At 34.1% G+C, this 18915-nt stretch overlaps 1 protein-coding gene across 4 annotated transcripts in view; it reads right to left on the reverse strand.

The window, feature by feature from the left end:
* Window positions 1-1347: 1347 nt before the first annotated feature.
* LOC120079978 (inositol hexakisphosphate and diphosphoinositol-pentakisphosphate kinase VIP2-like) overlaps window positions 1348-18915 on the reverse strand; it is a 35537-nt gene continuing 17969 nt past the window's right edge. For all 4 annotated transcript variants that reach the window (XM_039034482.2, XM_039034480.2, XM_039034481.2 and 1 more), the window contains exons 20-31: window positions 18709-18771; window positions 18553-18627; window positions 16506-16631; window positions 16042-16283; window positions 15778-15822; window positions 15111-15177; window positions 12262-12333; window positions 4273-4517; window positions 4133-4190; window positions 3154-3321; window positions 2312-2386; window positions 1348-1929 (exon numbers count right to left, since the gene is read on the reverse strand). In XM_039034482.2, coding sequence (XP_038890410.1) covers window positions 1666-1929; window positions 2312-2386; window positions 3154-3321; window positions 4133-4190; window positions 4273-4517; window positions 12262-12333; window positions 15111-15177; window positions 15778-15822; window positions 16042-16283; window positions 16506-16631; window positions 18553-18627; window positions 18709-18771 — 1500 coding nt within the window. In that variant the 3' untranslated portion in view covers window positions 1348-1665. The remainder of the gene's footprint in view (window positions 1930-2311; window positions 2387-3153; window positions 3322-4132; window positions 4191-4272; window positions 4518-12261; window positions 12334-15110; window positions 15178-15777; window positions 15823-16041; window positions 16284-16505; window positions 16632-18552; window positions 18628-18708; window positions 18772-18915) is intronic.

Below are 18915 nucleotides of genomic sequence, written 5' to 3' on the forward strand. Positions count from 1 at the left end.
AGGAAAAACTACCTTAATTGGGATAGAAACTTTGGCACTCATCAATGTTAAGAATTGACATTAATGTTGTTAAGCCTTTCCTTGACATTTTCTTTGGGTTTTCCCATTATATGGCACGACTCTAGCACCCATTGTCACTTCCTATCTCTGAGTCACCATTTCTGATAAGTTTTTGTTGAAATCTTCCATTGGAAATATCGAGAGTTGTATGCTGCGTCAATTTCCTTTTATTTTTTTTTACTTACATAATCTAGCGGTTGAACGGGGATTGAATGTAAAAATACCAATAATGTCAAGTATCTGATGGAAACGAAAATGGTTGACAACCCCCAAAAATAGAGTAGCATAAACTACACGTGAACTTTAGACATTGTCCATCATTGTGATTTATTTATTTATTATTATTATTTTTTTTTTTTGGTAGTCATCTGCCACAACTTCCCATCAATTTTATATATGCTTGTTGTCGTTATCCAATTTAAGCAAATACAAAATAGCTAAAAGAGAAGGCGAAGGTGGAGCTTTTGATAGTCTGGAAAATAAAGTCGATATTGAAGTGCTTTGCTTCTGCTCTATATCTTATCTTTCTACTTTCGTGCTTTATATCTCGAATGATCGGCTCCTTAAGTACCTTAAAACACTCCAAAATACAAACGGAAAAGTTGCTAAAAACAAATAGCAGTCCTAAATAACACAGGGAAAAATAAAATTATCACGCTTACAGATGTAAATTTAATGATCTTATAAAAAACATGTCAGGCCTTTCCTTGATTTCCATCAACTATCGCACTACTATGAGGATTGATACGATGCTAACCTCTCAAAATTGCTTAGTGAAAAACCAATCAAAATTATCTGTTTTTCCTTCCTTTTGTTGTTGTTGAAGTATTCTTCACAACGCTTCCATATTTAAAAAATTTTCAACACTCAGATACTATACTATATAATACAACCCTAAAAGTGACCTAAAATAGGTAATGGGCAACCTTATTAGGGACGAGAAACCTCTCATCTTATATTGTTTGTATGAACATCAAGTCTTTCCACAATTGAGGTTGTTTATCTTTGTAGGGAAGAATTTAACTTAAAATCTTCAGCTTGGAGCTTAGAAATGAAATTTGGTAAAAAACTAAAGTACATCTTGATGGATCCTCTTTAGCTTTAGACAAATGTCGATACATCCTAAATACAAAAATTCATGGTGAGAGGAACATGATGAGGCTAAGCCTCAACATCCAGCGTTTAAGACATTATCCTAACCTTAATATTTCTTACGTGCAAGTCTAACATTAGGAATAATCATAAAAAGTTGCCCTAATTTCAAATCCCATAGTGGACCCGCAAGAGAAAAAAAAAAAAAAGATGACTTGCATAACCCAAGCAAGAATACAATACACTAAATATGGTATATGAGATGGAAAAATGAAAAGACAAGAAATACAGTTTTTTTTTTTTTAAAAAAAAAAAAAAAAAAAAAACGAAAGCATTATTATTTACAGTGACCAACATATAAAGGGCAGGAGGAAAATTGGCTAGATTACCTAGCTTTTGTGGTCGCGTTCAACAAGTTTCCTACGTTGTTGAACACAAGAAAACCCAAGACTAAAACTCAAACTATCGCTGGCTATTTGAAAAGGAAATTATTATTGGAATAAAAGAAGCAGGTTACTTTCCGTTAGTAGAGGAATGTTTATGGAAAGGCCAAAGGTTCGCCAAGCGCTCGAGCACTGCAGCGCTTTTGGAGAAGTATCCGGAGAAACCAGCGGGAGCTGATGGAGGAGGAAAATCTTCTGCTGGCATTGCAAAAGGACGCATCATTGTTTCCATTTTTTCTAGTGTTAGGCACGATCCCACTTCTTGCAGCCTCTCTGGACCCATTATTGGCAATGTATGTTCCTGATGCAACGACGTTGCTTCACTGTCGTTTTTCTGTAAGCCAAGATTGGAACATTAGGCTTAATTTGAAAAGCGGAAAGCCGAAGGAAATCCCATTGAACCCCATTAACACTTGTTTTTTTTTATCAGCTTACATGAATCTTGATCAATTTTGTAAAATTATCATGGCTGACATTCATAGTGAAAACTGTCATCTCAATTGCACAAGTGAGGCTTGACATTTATACCACTATGTTATCCTGGTTTATAAAATAGTAAATAATATTTGAATGTGTTTTTATTTTAAAGACCAAGATATGACATGCATAATGAAAGTAAAAAGCAATGAAGTAAGAATGTATGCACAAGATTTTCTCCTCATGGGCACTTTACAGTTAGATGTTTGTTATTAGTACCAAAACGGAAGTTATATTACCTCTAAAGGAGACAGGTCTGCACCACGGCTGAATGTCATCTCTATGCGGAACCTTTTAGGATCTTCTAAAGCCACCTGCAACACGAGATCAGTGAATCAGCCTCATAAGAGTTTTTCTTCTTCAATAAGAAACACAAACCATGAATTCATGGTGATGAAGAGGGTTTGATGTGGATCAGGCGGACAGGTTATCAGCGTGCATATTGGACAGGAAGTCCGACCTTCAATGGACATGAATATGGAGTCGGACCACCAGGGTCGCCTGTAAGGTCAGATGCCTTTCCGACCCTAAACACTACTTCGTAAATAACATTTCCATTCCTTTAAATGACCAATCAAAGAATGTAGCTCACTGTTTTCATAAGCACTCTAATAAAACAAATTAGCATTCTTTACCGACTTAACTGACCATGTGTAAAAACAACTGATCAACCTAATATGCTGTATATCACTCCCAAGAACAACACCAACATTGTTGAGGGTTAAAATCGTGTGATGCATCCAAACTTAAGGTTGTTGATTGAAGTAGGTTTCACACTAGCATTATGCAAATGCAACTCCATTAAACCTCGTAAAGATGCAGCACCCTTGCATTTATGAAAACTATTAAGATCTCTAGATCTCATAAGCTAAAACTTGCACAAAATAGTTTCTTTTACAGTCAAGATACAGAGTTGCTTGAACCCAGCACCCAGAAAAGCCCACAGGCCCAGGCTAATCTCTGGAGCAAGCGATTATTTAGTATATCAGTTGTAGGTCTAAGAATATTGCTCCAGAAGAAAGCATGTAACCAAACAAGAATTGAAAATCGACTTAACTAATACATTTCACTACACAATTACCTCTGTATTCTCAAACATCCGGAGTACAATATAACTCATATAATCAAGCTCCTTGGTTTTATGCAAACGTTCCAAAGCACTATGGCAGACAAGACTATCCTCTTCTACAAGAGACTCATCAAGGTTACAGTAACGGATCACATTCATCAAAGAATGGATATGTGACTCCTGCCATTTATACAAATAAGGTTAAATACAAGCACCATCAAATGAACATACAGAGTGGCGGAAAATAACGATCCATGTAACATTAAAACGCAATTCAGGACCAGCTTGTTATGAAATAAAAAAAGGTAATGAACTGTACCAAGAATAGAATCTATGGTAAGCAAAAGTTCGTTACTAGAAGGGTAAAAAAATTTAAGAGAACATGAACAGAGATGAGCTTTAACAAAATAGATACAGGGATTAGTAACAGAAGGGTGTCGTGTTGGGTGTTGAGTAAATTTCCCTCTACAAGGAAAATCCAGATGAAAGCTAGAAATGAACGATTTGCTCAAATAACTGTCGAGACAAAAGAGACCATTTCTTTTTTTCTTACTAATCTTATTTTGGATAAGAAACCTACGTCGCATATACTAAGAACAAAAACAATAACTGGAAAAATAAACTTAACAGGGCAAGGGGAAGAGATAGTCCCCTCCCAAAAAAGCTAATTACAAAAACTTTTACAAAACCATTTGATCAAAATTTAACAGCTACATTCCTGGACAAATATAAAACAATAGAAAAGTTCAAACCACCACCATATCTGTATGTTGACAGGAGAAAAAAGTCAAATTCAGTAGTACCATGAAAAGATCACCCTCGTTTGAATCATTAAAAAGAATAAAAATAGTGATGGCAATATATGGAAGTTTCCCATAACGTAGAGATTTAATCAAAAGAATAAAAATGGTGATGGCAATACATGGAAGTTTCCCATAACGTAGAGATTTAATCAAATGAACAACTAATATTTTGTAATTATTATACTCACTGATGTAAAATAAAGGCGTGTCCTAACATGGCGTTCAGGAGTCTTTACATTAGCATAACTGAAAAAAGTAGGAAAGAAAATGAAACAGTTAAGTCAAGCTGGAAGAATTTAAGATAAATATGAAACAGTCCTAAATTTACTTTGGATCCAAGCGATATTTGGTCTCCTTATCATCATCATCATCTGGGTCTATTGACATTTCAGTTGGTGTGCTGGCTTTTCTGTTGTCCTCATGTTTACTGCAAGGCTTTGAAAGATTGTCTGCATCTCTCTTTTCAGTTAACCTCGAATGATCTTGATTACCCTTTGAGTCTGCAACTTCAATTGCTTCTTCACGAGCATTCCGAAGATCAATCAAAATTTTACCCAACAAACGGCGAGCGATCTAGCAGGAAAACTATGAAATTAAATACAAAAGATCATTTTTTTTTTGGGACAATAAATGCAAAAAAGGTCTTAACGCCTGTTTATTGACTTAAAAGTAAGAAACACTCCCACCTAGGACAAAGGTTGAACGTGGATGACTAAGGATGGATGCTGAATATGATAGTGTGATTCACATTACAGGATGAACGTTCTTTGTTTGTCTTTTATTTGCATGCTGGATTTTTATTGTTGCTGGTAATAAAGGTCAAAAGGAATAATATTCCTTAGTTTGATTAAAACATTGAAATTTCTTGATATTACTGTTCTCTACTTGATTTTGTATTCAGTCATCAGTTTTTTCCAAAATATTTTTTTCTTTTTTTAATAAGAGAAATTCCATTGATATATGAAATTTACAAAAAGGCAATAAGCAAAGCCAAAGGAGTTACAATAGACTTCTCCAATTGGCTGAAAGAGAGGAAAAGGCTATATGAGCTACAGAAAGATTTTCCAAAATATTTATCATTCTAAATATTTAGTGTTTAATGATATTTTGGCCTAACAAATTTCAGATTCTCAAAGAATATTATTAACTTTAAATTAACTCAGAATATCTAATCCTACTCTAAACTATTACAATATTAGTTGCTAACAGGTAATTGACATTTATTCATTTTCTTGAAGTTGCATGTTCAAATCGCCACGCCCCATATTTGTTTTACTCAAAAAGAAATATATATTACAAATATTAGTTTCATAACATACATACATTGAAAGATTCCTAACTGTAAATGAAGATCTGAGAGCAAATTAATATTTCTACATTAGAACCTCTGTCATTTCATAAAACAAAGAAATATCAATGCTTGGGAAAGTTTCAGATGATGGTAGGTTTTTGTAAATAGAAAAAAAAAAAAAAAAAAAAAATCGGATGAGAAAATGGATGACTTTTGTATTTATTTAGGTTCTGCTTTAATTTTATGTTTTTAAAATCTATGTTAGTTTCCTCCCAATTTATCAAGTATGGGTTTCACTCCTAGCCAAATTGTTAAAACAAAACAAGCTTTTGAAAAGAATTTTTTTTAGTTTTCAAAACTTATTAGCTTAATTTTCAAAAACCAAAAACCATAGGGCCTTAACTGGTGAGGGTGCTTCTGGTTCTTGTTCTGTAAGAGAACAAAAAAAGTACTTCTGGTACTTGTCAGAAGGAATCAGTTACTGTTTCTTGGGAACTTGGCTTCCATGGGAAGGTCAAGGATGATGAAACATCCAAAGAAATGTCCAGTATTCAGCTTTGATTCTCAGAGGTCTCTTGAAAATTCACAGCAAAATCTTTAATGAATAATTTGATTTACAAAAATGAGGAAGGAGCCCACTGTATGAAGTTATTTAAGTCTTTGTTCAGGAGCTTAGTCAAGGATTAAATATACGAGACAAGTTGCTAATTTGGTAAGGAACAGATCAGAGCCTTCTCTTTTCTATAAATAACTGATTATCTTGAAATAAACTGACATCCCCCTTTTTTTAGTAGGTTCTTTATTTGATTAACAATTCAAGGGGAACCGACACTTTTGGTCCTAAGAGTTAATTGACCGTTAGTTGACTTAACGGACAGATGATGTAGTAGTTAATTAGTGGTATGTTCTGTTGATGTGGCATTTTTAATTGAGTAGGCAGGGAAATATTGATTTATTTATTTTTTTAGATAAGAAACATTTTGTTGAATGAATGAAATAAGGGGAAACCCAAAAGCACCTATAGGCGATAACAAGAGAGATTCCAATTAGAAACTAAGTAAGAACGTCTATAGTGATTAAAAGGGTGCCCAGTTTTGCACTAATGCAAAGCTGTAGAAAGAACCAAATCCAAGAATCTATCAAAGGTGAAAAAGAGTCTAAAAAGATGACTATTGCGTTCTCACCGTAAAGTCCAAAAGAAAGCCCGCAAAATGACCAACCAAATTGTCATCTTAGTACCATGAAAAGGATGCCCCACCAAACGAGAAGCAAGGATGCCAAACATACTAATACAACATGTCAACAACCAACCAAAAGCTTCTGCAATAATATGTCAAAAACGAGAAGCAAAAGAACATGGAAATGTAGATGAATAGGGGACTCAAAATGGTCTTGAGACATGAGGTATCTGGATGGAGATATAGATATATATGACATGCAACGTTGTAGACTTACCTGTATTAACAGCTCCGAGACTAAACTCCCATACGAAAATTTTGATTTTTTAAGATAATGATCCACCCATATGGCAGAATATAAATCCTTCACAAGAGGTTTACCGTACCAACTAAGTCCACCATAAGAGATTTAGCACAAATAATGAAGGCAATAGTCCAAGTCCAAGAGTTAGGAGAAAAACGAAATTTGACCAAGAACAACTGAGATAATGAAGCCCATTCAAGAGTCGAATTCATTTAGATTGTGTCCAAGGCACAAATCCCATGCCTCAAAACCCTCTAACCACACATCAACCACTTTATATGTCAGGATAACGAGCAAGACAAAACAAACGAGGGAAAGTTGTTGAGAGACCACCACAACTAAGCCAATAATCCTTCCAAAAAGAAATAAAGGTACCATTACCAAGGCAATTCTATGTACGAGTGAGTAGCAACCAAGTCACATTCTGACAAATAAGCAGTCATGGAGATTTCAAAGAGCCACCACGAACAATAGACGACCAGATACAAACAGGAGAATAATACTTAGCCACAATAAGCTTTGACCATAAAACATCTTGTTGATGCAAAAAAAGCCAGATCCACTTGGCCAAAAGAGCTGAATTATGACAACAAAAATTTCCAATACCAATACCACCCATCAAGTTTTGTCGTTGAGTAGTCAGTAGTCTCCCAATCCACATTATTATGCATCCCACCTTCACTACAAGGAGTCCTCCCAAAAAAAAAAATCACGAACCAATTTATACAAACTTTTAGTAACTTTCGAGAGAGCATGAAAGGGAGAGAAATAATAAGTAGGCATGCTAGACAAAGTAGCATGTAAAGGTATGTCAACCACCCTTAGAGATAAAAGCATACTTCTAGTTCTGAAGTTTATGTTTCATTTTCTCAACAATCGGTTGCCAGAAACGAGACAAAAGGGAGTTACCACTCAAAGGCAGACCAAGATAGGTTGAGGGCCAATGACCTTGCTTGCAACCAAAAATAGTCAACATCCAATCCAGATCAGATCAATGTCAGAAAGGTTGATCCCCAAAAGCTCTCTCAGAGAAATTAATAGACAGCCTAGATGCTTGTCCAAAAATACGAGTAACTTCAAATAAATGTTGTATAGCAAAGAGATCGGTAGTAGAGAAGAGCAAAGTATCATTAGCAAACTGTAAGTGGCTCAATACAAAGGAAGAATCACCAATAGAGTGGGATGCAATAAGATCCTTTGATGAACTATGATTCATAAGACGATTCAGACAATCGGTAACCAAGATAAATAAAAAAGGAGAGAGTGGCTCTCCCTATCTGATTCCACAAGAAAGGAGAATCTTAACCCTGGGCCGATCATGAATAATAATAGAGAAATTTGCACTAGGGATTTGCACATCCATGAACTCCAAATGGTTCCAAAGCCCGTTGCCTGTAATATTTATTCTCTTATATTATTCATTGTTCTTATGTGGGGTTTTCTTTTTCTTTTTTTTTTTTTTTTTTTCACATTCTCCCCCTTCAACAGATGTCTTTTCTTCCTCCTTTGACGGTTGCGGTTGCTGTCCTCATCCTAGCGTCTCCCTCGAGTCTTCAACCATATACCCTCCCTGCAACTTGGTTCTAGAGTAATACCATATTGTTTCAGGTTTGGCTAAAAATGATCATGACAACACCCTTACATCAAAATCTGGTTGGCTTTTTCGCCGTTGTAGATGGATTGAGCAAAACTGTTCATCCTTTACTAACTAGCACAATATTGCTATTGATTGTGCAAGTTTGTTTCAATAATTGGCATAAACATAATATAAAGTAACCCATGTCAATTTGAGATTGGATTTAAAAGTTGGAGAATGTTTCATTCCATATTATTTGATTAGTTCTGAGTTGATTTGGCTGATTGAAAGAGTATGGGTTAAGAGTGAAAAAAAGATGGTCTTAGAAAAAGAAAAAGTGCGGAAGAACCAAGATATGAGAGTGAAATTTATGGATTTTGTCTAGTTAGTTTTGAGAGAAGGGAAGCAGTGGGGCAAAAAAAAAGATTGAAAGGCCGATGCTTGGGATGAGAACTATAATCACCACGGTGACAAGCTCTACTGAAGGAGGCAAATGACGGAGAATAGAGGGACTATGGACTAAAGAAATGAGGGGAAAGAGAGAACGACACATAAGAGATAAACAATATAAAATTAATATCTTTTTTGCCAACTCATTTAAAAGTGCCACATCAACAAAATTTCGTTATTAATTAACCACCACATCATCTTTCCATTAGGTCAACTAACAGTCAAATAACTCTAGGGATCATTTAGAACCATTTTTCAAACGCGAGGGACTAAAGTATTGCTTTTGAAACTTCAAAGATCAAATAGACTTCAAGTCTAAACCAAAGACTTAAAGTGTAATTTACCCAAAATTTAAATATGTGAGATAATGTTTTCTTAGTTTCTTAAATTACCCTCCAAGTGAATTAATCATCAGAATGTTTTCTTTTAAACCATAATAACTTTGATAAGTTTTCTTTTGTATATAAAATAAATAAGTTTGATATTGGATCGTGTTCTTAATTTAGGATTGACTCGTAGACATACATGAAATTTCTTCAAAAATTTCAACATGGAGGTTAGAAAAGTCAAGAGTGATTTTCTAATATGAAATCATTTTGAAAATATAAAATAGATTTTCCAAAATAAATTTCCATTTTTTCACTCGTAATAGTTGGTTCATGTTTTGTTTCTTAAATATGAATCGATAACAAATAAAATAAAAACAAAAGTGTGAATTTTCATTAATTTATATGGATAATTAAAATAAGACTGTTAACTACTTTCATGAACATTATAGGGTGCTAACCAAGGATTAAAATATTAGAGTTGAAATCGATATCGATATCGAAATTTCAATTTTTTAAGGATATATCGATGGTTATATCGATAAAATATTATTGTTGACAAATATTTATGTGGAGAAAGAAATTTATACAAGTTATTTAAATTAATTACTAAGTTTTTTTTTAACTTCAAAACTAAATTGCACAACTTAGTATCAACACCCATTCTAATATAAATGATTTTTTATATACATTTATGTGAATTGATAAAAAAAAATATCAGAAATATAAAAAATATCAATTAATCCTGAAAATTGATGAGGAGAATTCCCTTTGGAGGAAAGTAATTACAAGCATCTATGGAAATAGTAAGTTTGGTTGGCACACTAATGGTAAATCTTCCAGCAGTCTTAGAAGTCCTTGGGTCAACATCTCAAGAACTTGGCTAAAAGTAGAATCTTTGGCAGCCTTTAAAGTAGGCAACGGTAAAAGGGTAGCTTTTTGGCTTGACCCATGGCTGGAAATTGTTCCTCTAAAAGACTCTTTCCCTAGTCTTTTCAGCATCTCTACCAAATCCAAAGGTACAATACATGATTTTTGGGACGAGGCATTAGATTCAAAGACTGCTAAAGGAAGAGTTAGAAAAGTTCCAGCTCCTGACTGAAAAGCTTTCCCATTCTACACTTAATTTGCTCCCCGATAAAAGAAGGTGGATTTTAGAACCAAGTGGGATTTTCTCAGTCAGATCTCTTGTATTGCACCTATCTTTCTCTTCCCCAATTGGAACACCACTAGAATCAACATTGTGGAAATCCAAGAGCCCTAGAAGGGTAAATATTCTTATTTGGATTATGTTGAATGGCTTGCTTAACAATGCAGATATTCTTCAAAGGAAGCTGCCTACTTATTATATCTCTCCACAGGTTTGCTCTCAATGTTTGGCAAGTTCAGAATCTCTTTCACATTTGTTCTTCCAACATTTGTTCTTCCAGTGTGTTTTTGCAAAACACTGTTGGATACGTTTATTTAATTGCTTCAAGGTCAGCTGGGTTTTTGACAATGATTTTAAGGAAAATGTGCTTCAACTTTTGATTGGACCAAAATTGAAGAAGAAGCCAAGATTACTTTGGGTCAATGCAGTCAAAGCTTTGTTATCAGAATTATGATTTGAAACCAAAGAGTGTTCCATGACAAAGCATCTCCTTGCTCCTTTAAATTTGATACCGCTCATATCAATGCCTCATCTTGGTGCTCCCTCTCAAAAGATTTTAAAGATTTCTCCATTCAAGACATCAGTCTCAATTGGAACGCCTTCATTTTTCTGCTTTCTTGATTTTGTTATTGTTTAGATTCTGGCCATAGTTTAAATTTCAGATTTTCATTTGGTGTAAGCCTTTGTTTCAGGCATGGATTAGTCAGATTTGTACTCTGTTTTAGAATTTTTACTCTACTTTTTAGGATATGATGAGAGTGCTACAGAGGTGCCAACCTAATTGAGATGTCCTGGTGCATTTGCTGATCCTCTGTTTTGTTCTCTAGTGTTTGTTTCCTTTCATTCACTTGTAATATCTTTCATTATCTTAATGAAGTGGTTTGTTTCTTGTTCAAAAAACAAAAAAAACAAAAAAAAAAAATCCTGAAAATTGATGTTGAACCCCTCGATTTACAATATACAGAAAAATATTTAAATCCTAGGTGCTAACATCTTCCCTACATAGAAATGACTATCAAACTTAAATTGATTTATGCAGACCTATTTTTCTTTTTGTTTTAAATAGGTGACCAATTACACTTTCAACCTGATTAGTGGGGATTCCAAATTCTTTTATTTTAAGAAATTCTTAAAAGAGGACAATGGGTGCTGAGCTCCACGTCACCATCACCTTACAACAAGTATCTCCCACGAAAGACCTGAGATTATTAGACCTTATGCTTCTTGGGATGTTCTATGTAATCAACTCTAGTAGGGGATTTTTTGTAACAATTTTTGGTTATTTTTCAATATGGTTTCTTATTTTTATTCTCCTTCAAGAGCTCAAGGATTATTACTATTTTGACCCAAAACTTAAGCTTATGGGTGAAAGTAAATTTAATATTATATCATCACTGACACTCTCATTTACTGGGCTTGTAATTTTGTCAAAGACCCAAGAAGTGGAAATCAATATTAATTGGATAGGAATAACATTATAGGGGTTTGAACACAGGACATCTTGTACCTCTTACTCTGATACCATGTTAAATCATCGATTGACCTAAAAGCTTAGGCTCATGGATGAAGGTAAATTTAATAGTATATCAACACTTTGACAATGGTAACTTTTCAAATACAAATAAAAAAAAATAAAAATACTTTTTTTAAAAGAGAGAAACTTTATTTTCAAGTAAAAAGTTTTGAAATGGAAAACAATTTTCTAGTCGAGTTCTTTGTCACAGAGGAAGCTTCTACCTTCATTTGATATAAGCTCCCTAGAAAAAATCTACAGGGCCAAAATACTAAAGATAACAACTGATCTATTTTTCTCTCCCTAAACTATACCAGCTTTGGCCTAACTTACACGGGAACATTCTATAATCAACTGGAAGTCTCGTATAACAATTTTCAAGTTTTAAAAGTAGGCCTTGTTAATACAGAAATTATTTTAATTTATGCTCGGCTAACAATTGACAGGCACATTCTCTAATCAATACAAATATTACTTAAGTATGCTCCCCGAAGAAAAATAAGCATAAGCATAAGAAACAGAAGCTAACCTTTGAGCCAATCTTCAATTTCTGCTTTGGATTTATCCCATACTCATTTGGTATGACACCGTCTGCAAGTAACTGCAAACAAATGGATCAGTTACTTTAGCTAATGTAGTCCGACCATAAAAGGTGAATACTGAAACAATGTAAAAGAGCATTGTTAAGAAGTAAAATGTGTTGGATAAAACTAAAAACCATATCCAATCTTGTGCCAACCTAAGCATAGCTCAACTAGCAAACACATCTCTTGACCATGAAGTCTCCCAACTTGACATGTTGAACCCAAAAACTACAAAATTGTCAACAAAACTTTTGAAAAAGGAAGTTTAACATATGTGATCAATAAATTCCTTGAGTCAAAGCTTGGAAGAGCAAATCCGTTTATTGATTTGGTTTGACATGTAACTCAACTTGGCACACAACTGGACAAATACACTCAATACCCTTTCCTCAAGGGTAAGTTGAATATATACCAAGAATCCAAATCGATAGAAAGTCTAGCACGAGATTAAATGATTTTACAAACATGGCACAATTTTAAGCCCAACCCAAATAAAAGTTTGAGAAGTCGAACAGATCCATCAACACATTTTTATTCATGATAAACGTGTATTGCTAATAGACATTTTTCGTCTTCACTAATAGACTAATATATCACTTGGTAATAAGGCTATTAATGATAGACATCTATTGCCTTCATTAATGGACGCCTATAATCAATACATAAAATTGGCATCTATAGAAAAAACATCACTGTAGATTTCAATTATTGAAGACATCTATCACTCATTGGTGACGGTTGTCTATCATTGAAAAAGTCATCTAATAAATGTCTATTAGAAATATACTATAAAAAGGATACATTTGTATGTGGGAATAAAAAGGAAATTATATAAATATGTTTTTCTAAGAATACATAAAAATGTTTAAATAGGCACAACATTTTTTTTACAAAAAAACAGATATTTACAAATTATTTTTCAATGAGACAAATTAATATGGGAACTATACCACCCATTATACTCTCTTTCTTCTACATACTATACATATTATAGAATGTTGGTCATCATAAAATAAAAATTAGGTTAAAATACCATTTTGGTCCCTGTACTTTCATGTTTCATTCAGTTTTAGTCCCCATCTTCCAATAAAGCTTAAAAATGGTCCCTGCTATTGAATTATTATTAATAGCTAGATGAGTTGGCAAAAGAAAATAATAAACAAATGCCATCTCAGCAAGTTGGGTTAAGAACCAATGATCGGTTTGTTTGGTCAAAATATCAGAAATTTGGCTTTTGAAAGAATGAGAAGAATATCAGTTAGTTTGAATCATGATTTCAAAAGAGACCTCAATTCGGGACAAGAGTCTCAAAGCAATTGAAGCCATCTAATTCCAGAGCAAATCTTGGCTTCATCGATGAATTCTTGGAGTTAGCTTCTTCTTTCTTGCTTGGCAACGACTTTGTAGAGGTGGGGAAGCGATGAAAGAGGCAGAATCACCATTGTTGGGATTGAAGGAAGGTACAGAGAAAGAAGCCCTAACGAATTTTCCGAGGAGCAATTCGGCGGTGAAGGCATCGAACAAACTGAACATGGAATTCATCTTCTTCTTTGAAATTTGATTGAATTCCTTGAATTCTTGTTTAGATTGGGAGGTTGTTGGTGAGGAATTTGATGAAACTTGGGGAAAGAGAATGGGATTTATAAGGAATTTCTTCCTTATCTCTAAAGTAATCGGCAATTTCAGTCACTAATTCCTTCCAGTTGTTCTTTTAGAGCCCTCTGTTCCTTCCTCAATCTAGCAATTTCAGTCACTAATTCCTCATCCCTCATCTGATCCCATCTATTTGGATCTACCGTCCAAAACCCCTGTTTTAAAAAATAATCAAAATGAACACCATCCTTTTCTTGTGCATGCATCTCAGAAAACCTTATTATTAAGCCAATATTTGCATTATCTCCTTTGCCTTCACCCTTAAAAAAAAAATAAATAAAAGACCCAATCTTTATATTTGGATCTACCGTCCAAAACCCCTGTTTTAAAAAATAATCAAAATGAACACCATCCTTTTCTTGTGCATGCATCTCAGAAAACCTTATTATTAAGCCAATATTTGCATTATCTCCTTTGCCTTCACCCTTAAAAAAAATAAAAGACCCTATCTTTATATCCATGCAAATACACATCTCTCTTCCACTCATTGCTATGAACTTAACATGGTTCATAAAGATAGCCATAAACACTGCTTTCCTTGGTCGGTTCAGTGAGCTTCCATTAGCCCGTGGAACACTCGGTTTCACCTTCACAAAGGTCACCAGAATCTCTATTTTGAACGGCCACTGTGGTGCCATGGAACCCATCCTACATGGCATTTATTTATCATTTTTCTTTGCCAACTCATTTCATTGTTAATTATAATTTAATAGCAAGGACTATTTTTAAGCTTTATTGAAAGTACAAGGATAAAAGAGAATAAATGAAAGTACAGGGACCAAAATAGAACAAACCTCAAAGTATGGGGACCTAAATGATATTTTAACCTAAAAATTAAGTATTTGAACTAAATATGTGATCCCTATAAAAGATTATTCATTCTCGATTTAAATGAACTTATAAATATAGGTGATTACGAACAAACATTGTTCCATTTTGATATTTCATAAATTCATTTAGTCTTTATATCTAGTATATGGAAAACTTGTAGTCTAAAATTTTAGACCATGGTAACTGAAAGATCTCATGTCCATGCAAATTTTAGACCATGCTGTAGTGCTTTGAAGTGGTCAAATGCTTTCCTCGATTACCAAACTATGAGAAGTTTTGGCACTCAATGTACTGTTTGCAGGAACTGTACCTGAGCAACTTGGAAGAGCTCATCCAATCCTTCCAGATTAAGATGGGCATTATGTAAGAGGTCGTATCTGCCAGTCAACCAAGAAATGTACTCAGAAGGAGATAAAGTACAATTGGAAATAAACTCTACGTAAATAGTCAAATGCAAATTTCTTCATCTCATCTTTACTTACTTTTGCATATAAAGATGAAAAGGGAAGGATGTAAAGTAGGAACCAAATTCATCTATCCATACTTAAAAGTATTCATATCAAGTATCAAGTCTGCAAACCTTATCTGATTGCATTTCACAATATACTGATTTAAGTAATTGGGAATCAAAGCATTGAAGCATGGGGTAACATGAAAAACAAGCAGCATGAAACAGTTGAATTAATCCCCAACGCACAAAAAAAAAGTTGGAAGAAAATTTAATCATGTGCTTCCTATATACCGAAGGTCGTGAGAATGAGAAGTAACTTTCACTTATTAGTGATGCAAAAAGTAACTCGTCATCACCAAAATAGATGTCTTAAACTTCTACAGAGCCTGAAGACATGATGTTATTTACTAAAAGATCTTCCCGCCACATCATCTCTTAATGAATGACCCATGCATGACCTCAGCAAGTATGGTAGCTACTACTTAACAAATTAAAATAGGAAGAAACAAAAAAAAAAAATACTTACTTGCATGAGTCATAAACATCAGGGATTTGTGTTATATCAAAGCGACTGCAAGATAATTTGAAATAATAGTTAAAATGAAATCCACGTAATAGCAACATTTTCATATGAAATTAAATAATCCAGGCCTAAGCATTCCTCATCAAGTTTATAAAATAGTATGAGACTAATAAAGGATGGCAGCATAATTTCAAACTGCCATATCCTTCTCTTTGCTCTTGCTTCACTACTCAATGCAGCATAAAAATTGGAAGAGTCAATTCTTACTCTTTCCGTTCATTATACAGGTCTCTTTCAAGTTTTCTCCAACGAGCATACATGAGAAGAAATCCCTCGCTGCCACAAGGTAATCCAGCAGCAATGCGATCGATATCAATATTGGTCTTTCCGAGGGCCTTTGCTTGATCATAAGGTAGAATTATGTCGTACAAACTTTTCTCTGTAATCTCTTCATCTTCATCTTTAGCAAGGCATCTCACTTGTTCAGTGACCTTCTTAGTCAATTTTACCTAGAAAAACAAAGCCATGAATTTGTAGGAGTAAGAGAGGACTAAGGACAACAAGCAATTTCATTCTTACTATTTTACAGCCTAAGACCATGGACAATGACACCAAGCAAAATTGTTCTTGCTTATGGTTGAAAATGTTTACCATGCTTTTTTTATACAAAATGGACAATGATAACAGAACAGGATAGAAACTAGCATATATTACGACATAATGATAATTACCAATTTGGGTAGAAGGTCAAAGGCATTGGAAGGCAGTCCTGCTCCATCAGTCATCCATGGTGATTCAGCTGAACCATTGCTATGAGCTATCTTTCCATGCGATGTTATGATCTCATTCAACCTTGCCTTTGTAACATATGGAAGAAAACCGTAAACATCAAAGAAACTAGAACGTAGGACTAAACCTGTACCTTCCTTTGACAATCAAATCGAAAACCATGCAGTTTTAAGCATACAATAAAATGAACATGTTTGATAATGAAGTTGATTTGAAAGAAAATATGATGGGTGCTGCTTGTTTCTCTCCACTACATCCTTCAGAAGTCCCGGCACATTTGAAGATTGTTGAAGAGTATGGTTTACTCTTGGGCTGATCCTCCCCTCCTTGTTAGATTTTGTTTGAACTTATTCACGCAAAATTCAGAAATGCAAAATTGTTCTTGAAAAGGAAAAAAACAAGAAGCCGCAGTGGAAGTGGATACTTTGGGATTGCTAAACAATTGGAGAATTGCTGATTGTTCTATTTTGGGAGCTTTGGAGTTTTGTTCATATATCGAGTTGGTTCGCCTTGAAACCGCTTGTCGAATTGCTTCCTCTTGGTGCACATCAAAAAAGAATTCCAAAGACTACTCCATTCTGGACCTATGCTTAAATTGGTAGGCTTTCACTTTCCAAGAATGCTAGCGGATTGCTTCTCGGATCAGTTCTCCTCTAGCTAATTAAGTTTTATTGTCTATAATTGTTCGTCCTGTTTTGTCTAGTCTTGGTTTATGTTGGTTTTGTTTGTTCTTGCTAATCTTTTGTCTGGGCTAAGTTTTAGCCTTGGTTTTGATCCTTAGGCCTTTTTGCTCTTTGTATAATTCTCTTGTACTTTGAGCATTAGCCTCATTTCATTTTATTAATGAAGAGGCTTGTTTCCATTTTTTTTTAAAAAAATAGATTTTTGATACTCCTCTTGAAAAGGTGATGTATAAAGCCCATTGGAAATCAAAAGGTCCCAAAAGAATCAATATTTTGACTTGGATTCTGCTTTATGGCTCCCTTAATTGCTCTTTTACTTTGCAACATAAGATGTGAAGTAAACATCTTTCACCCTTAATTTGTCCATTGTGTTTAGCCAATGGAGAAGATTTGTAGTATTTGTTATTTGATTGTTCTTTCTCAAGAAATTGCTGGTGGAACTTATTTTCTAACTTCGGTTTGCTGAGCTTTTGGGAACAATGTGAAGGATAATATTTCGCATCTTTTGGTTGGTGTTTCTCTATCTTCTAGAGCTCAGATAAATGGTCAAATACAGTTAAAGCTTTGGTTTATGAGATTTGGTTTGAACGTAATCAGGGAATTTTCCATGATAATTTCAAGGATTGGTCAAACAGGTGGGGTTCAGTTCGTCTTTTAGCTTCTCCTTGGAGTTCGCAATCCAAGCTCTTTGAAGATTATTCTATTCAGGATATTTGCCTCAATTGAAATGCTTTTATTTTTTCTATGTAATCAAATATTTTAGATCTATTGTAATCTCTAAAATATCGTTTTTTATTGGATATGATGAGGGTGCTATGAATGTGTCGACCTAATTGAGATATCTGGGTGCATCTTTTGATCCTTAATGGTTTATTTGGTTCATGCCTCTTTGTAATTTGAGCTTTACTCTTTTCATTATATCAATGAAAAGTTTTGTTTCTGTTTCAAAAGAAATTATGAATTTTCATTCCAAATATCCTGGATCATCAGAAATACATTTTTGGTTTTAGATTTCATTTTTTTCCTTGTACAAAACTAAATTTATATCGTTTATTAGTTCCATTAAGTTCTCCAAGAGGAGATTTAATATTTAAAAAAAAAACAAAAACAAAACAAAACCCATCATAAACTAAAAAGAGGAGGTATATATGATATCAATTTTAACATTGTATTTTAAATTCAAATCATTGAAATAAGTTGACTAATAGTACAATTCAAAACTGTTGCCTTGTTTTCGTCTTTGGACATCTTAGGATCTAAATATTCCAAAATATGGCGTACTGTATAGAAAACATTAAGCAATTACCTTGGCTTCCTCCATCTCAGTACTGGCATTGTCGAGTCCGTCCAACATAGAGGAATCCTTACTAACAAGGGAAACCTTCAACAAGATAACATTTATGAGCCTGATACTCCAAATAGTAATAGCCATTCAAAACTACATTGAGAGAAAGCTACAAACCAGAATTGGTGTTAATTGACCTTCAAGGTCGAGGAGACCTTTGGCAAATGCAGCTGCAGACATCTGCAAATGGATATTATTATCCAGACAACCCATGTGTGAAGAACAGGTTGGTCAAAGTTTAACAATTCAGAAGCAGAAAAAAGATGGATAATATGTGAAAGAATATAAATGTTTCTGTGGCGAAACCCAGAAAAAAAAATCCTG

Source organism: Benincasa hispida, chromosome 6 (genome assembly GCF_027475165.1).
Source record: "Benincasa hispida cultivar pf3 chromosome 6, pf3_genome.v1.1, whole genome shotgun sequence".
Lineage (NCBI taxonomy): Eukaryota > Viridiplantae > Streptophyta > Magnoliopsida > Cucurbitales > Cucurbitaceae > Benincasa > Benincasa hispida.